Here is a 3,766-nt window from a genome sequence, read left to right on the forward strand (position 1 = left end):
CCCCCAGGCCCAGCCCGGCGCCGTGAGGGGCAGCCTGTCTCTGTCTGTCTGAGGGGCCCCCAGGCCCAGCCCGGCGCCGTGAGGGGCAGCCTGTCCGTTGGTCTGTGAGGAGCCCTCAGGCCCAGCTCTGTCCTCACCCAGGCATACCCCAAAGCACCCGCCACTGGCCCCTGACTCACTTGTCCAGATCAATGTCCAGGGCCCTGTAGGGGTCATTGGGGTCTTTGTCATCTTCGTCACTGGGCAGAGCATTCTGAAGGAATGGGGGTAGAAGGGGGCCCAGCGTCAGGGTTCACTGGTAACTTGACCAAAACCTTACTAAAGGGGCCATGCGGCCCCACCCCCACTATAGGGGGCTCACCCTGTAGGGGGCATGTTCAGTCGGGGTTGGTTGTCCCAGGGCCCCACCGGAGAAGGATATCCTGGCTGTGAACAGAGGAGCCTTGGTCTGGGAACCCCAACTCCACCCACGCCCACCTGCCAGGGTTCAGCCACATCATGAGCGCACACAGAGCCCTCACGGGAAGTCGGGGGCCTCTTGGGGAGTCGGGGCTCAGGGGCCACAGTGAGGGGCACAGCGGGGGTGGCCACCCCTCCTGGAATGCAGACACAGGCACGGTTCCCCCAGGCTCCTGGGCAGCGCCCCGTCCCACGCACCCCGGGCCCCAGGGCAGACGGTACCTCAGGCATCTCCTCGGTGATGATGTCCACCTGCTGGGCAGGGGCAATGTCCTCATCGCTCTCCGTGTGCAGCGAGCTGTGGCGCCGACGCCGGCCCTCGCGCTGCTTCTCCTTCCTCTGCTTCTTCCGCTTCTTCTCCAGCCGCTGCTGGTGCCGCCGCTCCTGCTCCAGCTTCACGTACTGGTCTGACGCGGGCATCCCTGTGGGGGGGTGTGCTCAGCCTGGGGCTGGCGGGCCGGGCGGACGGGGATGGCCCTGCCACGCTGAGTGCAGCCGTGACACCCGGCTGGCCCGCCGCCCTGCTGTGGGTGAGGGGAAGGGGGCGCATTGGCAGTCCCTGCCAGGACATGACACGCAATCCCCATCGAGACACTTGCCTGGGACCTTCAAGGGGACCGAGAGGTCAATCTGGACCACGGGGATGTGCTCCACACCAGGTGTGTCCTGGTACCGCTGCGGGGCAAAGTCCAGGGCGTTACTGGAGGGCCATCGCGGGACAGGCCGCAGGGCATGCGCTGCGAGACCAGGAAGCACCCGCTGGGACAGCCAGCTGCTGCGCCCGAGCCCCTGGGTCCACTAACACCCCCACAGCAGGCACTCACCCCTGGGGGCGTGCGGGGAGGGGCCCCGGAGCCGCATGTGCGCGCCTTACCTTCTGGGGGGACGGCGAGCTCTTGATGTAAAACGGGTTGTTGGCCTGCTCCTGCTTCCGGGCTTCCCGGCGCTGCGGGGGGACGGGGGCGGGGGGGCCACGTTCCCATCAGTGAACGCTCACCTGACTCACTGGACCAGGGGGGCGGGCCCCGTGCTGCCCCAGGCACCCCCGCAGCTCCTCAGCCCGTGCCAGGCAGGAGGTTACAGCGGGTATAGGACACGCAGCTAGTCTGAGAGCCCCAAACCAGGCCAGAAGCGCTGGAGACCAGCCAGGCTGCTCTGCTCCCAAGACAGAGCCGGGGCCTGACGGGTCTTCGCCTCCTGAGCCAGGCTGACCACAGGTCACACTGCCCGAAAGCTCAGCCTGGAGGGCGCTGGGCCGTCTGGCGAGACCAGTGAGGGGACAGAAAGTTCTCAACTCTGGGCAGAGGGACGCAGGGGGCCCCTTCTTTAATCTTTACACGTTTGACAATGTTTGGACGTGGCCTGTTTTTGGTAAAGTCTTGTGGCAGCCTGCACCCGGCACAAGGGCAGGGTAGTGGCGCAGAAAGGGCAAGCCCAGGACCGCCCTCAGGGCCACCCTCTAGGGAAGCTACTGGATTTCAAGGCACCCACTCCACATCTCAACAGAGACTGTACAGAGACACAGCTCAATCCCGCGCTTCCACCCCAGCACAAACACTGAACAAACGCCTGCTGAGCGCTCCCTGGAGAACACCCCCCCAAACACCGAACACCTGCTGAGCGCTCCCCAGAAGACATGCCTTCCAAACACCAACTGCCTGCTGAGTGCGCCCTGGAAGACACACCCCCACGGACAGAGTCCCCGATGGCTGCGCCCACGGCCGCAAGGCTCGTTTCTGTAGCCCGGGCTACAACACAGGGCCTCAGACCTGACCGCCCCTCCTGAACCCGGCAGAGGATGCGAGACGCGGTTCAGAAGAAGCACCCGCCCACGACGCTCACCCGGGCCAGCTCCTCCTCGTCGGCCTCAGGCTGCCGGTGCCGCGTGGGCTTCTGCTCATCGTCGTGGAAGATGGCCTTGGGCGCCTCGTCCTCGGACTCGCTGTCGGAGGGCGGCTCGTTGATCCAGGCGTCCAGGTCCAGGCTGCAGGACAGGGGCCGGTCTCACTCGGGCACCGGCCCGCCATGAGGCTCCAGGCGCACAGCACCGTCGGGCCTACCGTGACCCCTCAGAGGACACCGAGTCTTGGGGGACCAGCAGCCCGCCCGAGGCCGCCAGCCGGGGCCCAAGTTCAGTGCTGATGCCCCTTCACCCTGTGTTGCACGCTGAGGGCCGCTCAGACCTGCTCCCAGGGCAGCGCAGGCTCAGGGGCCGGGCTGGGACGCAGTCAGCCGGGGGAGCGTCCAGCCCCCAGGGTGAGCAAAGAGCCCGGACAGCCCGTCCCACCTGACGCCATGCCGTGTGCCCAGCAGCTCAGAGGACAGGGCTCAGGGCCTCTCGTCTCCAGCCTCACCTGGGGGGCCAGGGGCCCTGAGTGAAGTCCCCGCCCAGCCACACAGGCTCACCCCTCAGGAATGGGGACCTTCTTCTGGGCCTTGGGGGCCACTGGGTTCAGCTCCCCAGCAAAGAGGGCGCTCACTTCCTCTGCCACTGGCACGTCCTTGGCCTGGAGCTTCTGAATGTACTTGACCAACTGTAGGACGCAGGACGCCTGCAGGGGCAGGGGGCACCAGTGAGCAGGAGGCCCCCCACCCAGGGGACTCGGGCACCAGGGAACTGCCCAGCCCTGAAGACAAACAGCAGCTGGTATGAACACTGCTGGAGCGCCGTGCCTGTCGGTCACCACCCCACACACGGTTCCCCACCGCAGCTGCCGGCCTCCCCGTACTACCACCTCACCCGCTCCTGGACCTCCAGGTCAGCGCTCTGCACGAACTGGGGCAGCCTGTCCACCAGGAGCTGGGTGGCAGCCTGGGCGGCCTCGTGCTCAGCGGCCTGCTCCCGCTGCTGCAGGATGGACGCGTACAGCTTGACCACGTTCTGCACGTACACCGCCTGGATGTGGCCGGGCAGCGTGGTTGCCTTGGGCCGCAGCATTGCCTCCAGCGTCTGCTGGGGCTCCTGCAGGTGCCTGCAGACAAAGGGCACGTGAGCCCGGCTGGAACGACCTCACCCCACGTCTCGCGGAGCCCCACTCATGCCTCAACCAGCTCCAGGGTGAGAAACGGGACTGAGAGGACATCAGGACACACAGACGTCCTGCCAGGCCCACATGGAGGACACACAAGGAAGAGACGCCAGAGATTTCACCTGGGCCACTCACTGGGAGAACCCCCCGCCCGCCCACCCAGGGCCACTCACTCAGAGAACTCCCTGCGCACCCACCGGGGACCCCACTCGCTCGGAGAACTCTCCGCCCGCCCACCGGGGACCCCACTCGCTCGGAGAACTCTCCGCCCGCCCACC

At 66.8% G+C, this 3,766-nt stretch overlaps 1 protein-coding gene across 1 annotated transcript in view; it reads right to left on the reverse strand.

Moving 5' to 3' along the window:
- Nucleotides 1–3,766, reverse strand: part of AP3D1 (adaptor related protein complex 3 subunit delta 1) — a 40,917-nt gene that overhangs the window by 13,823 nt on the left and 23,328 nt on the right. Inside the window, exons 14-20 of the mRNA XM_023733323.1 lie at nucleotides 3,200–3,431; nucleotides 2,866–3,011; nucleotides 2,302–2,443; nucleotides 1,334–1,405; nucleotides 1,059–1,134; nucleotides 682–881; nucleotides 180–253 (exon numbers count right to left, since the gene is read on the reverse strand). Of these exons, the coding sequence (XP_023589091.1) occupies nucleotides 180–253; nucleotides 682–881; nucleotides 1,059–1,134; nucleotides 1,334–1,405; nucleotides 2,302–2,443; nucleotides 2,866–3,011; nucleotides 3,200–3,431 (942 nt within the window). The remainder of the gene's footprint in view (nucleotides 1–179; nucleotides 254–681; nucleotides 882–1,058; nucleotides 1,135–1,333; nucleotides 1,406–2,301; nucleotides 2,444–2,865; nucleotides 3,012–3,199; nucleotides 3,432–3,766) is intronic.

The sequence above is a fragment of the Trichechus manatus genome, unplaced genomic scaffold (genome assembly GCF_000243295.1).
Source record: "Trichechus manatus latirostris isolate Lorelei unplaced genomic scaffold, TriManLat1.0 scaffold00057, whole genome shotgun sequence".
NCBI classification, from domain to species: domain Eukaryota; kingdom Metazoa; phylum Chordata; class Mammalia; order Sirenia; family Trichechidae; genus Trichechus; species Trichechus manatus.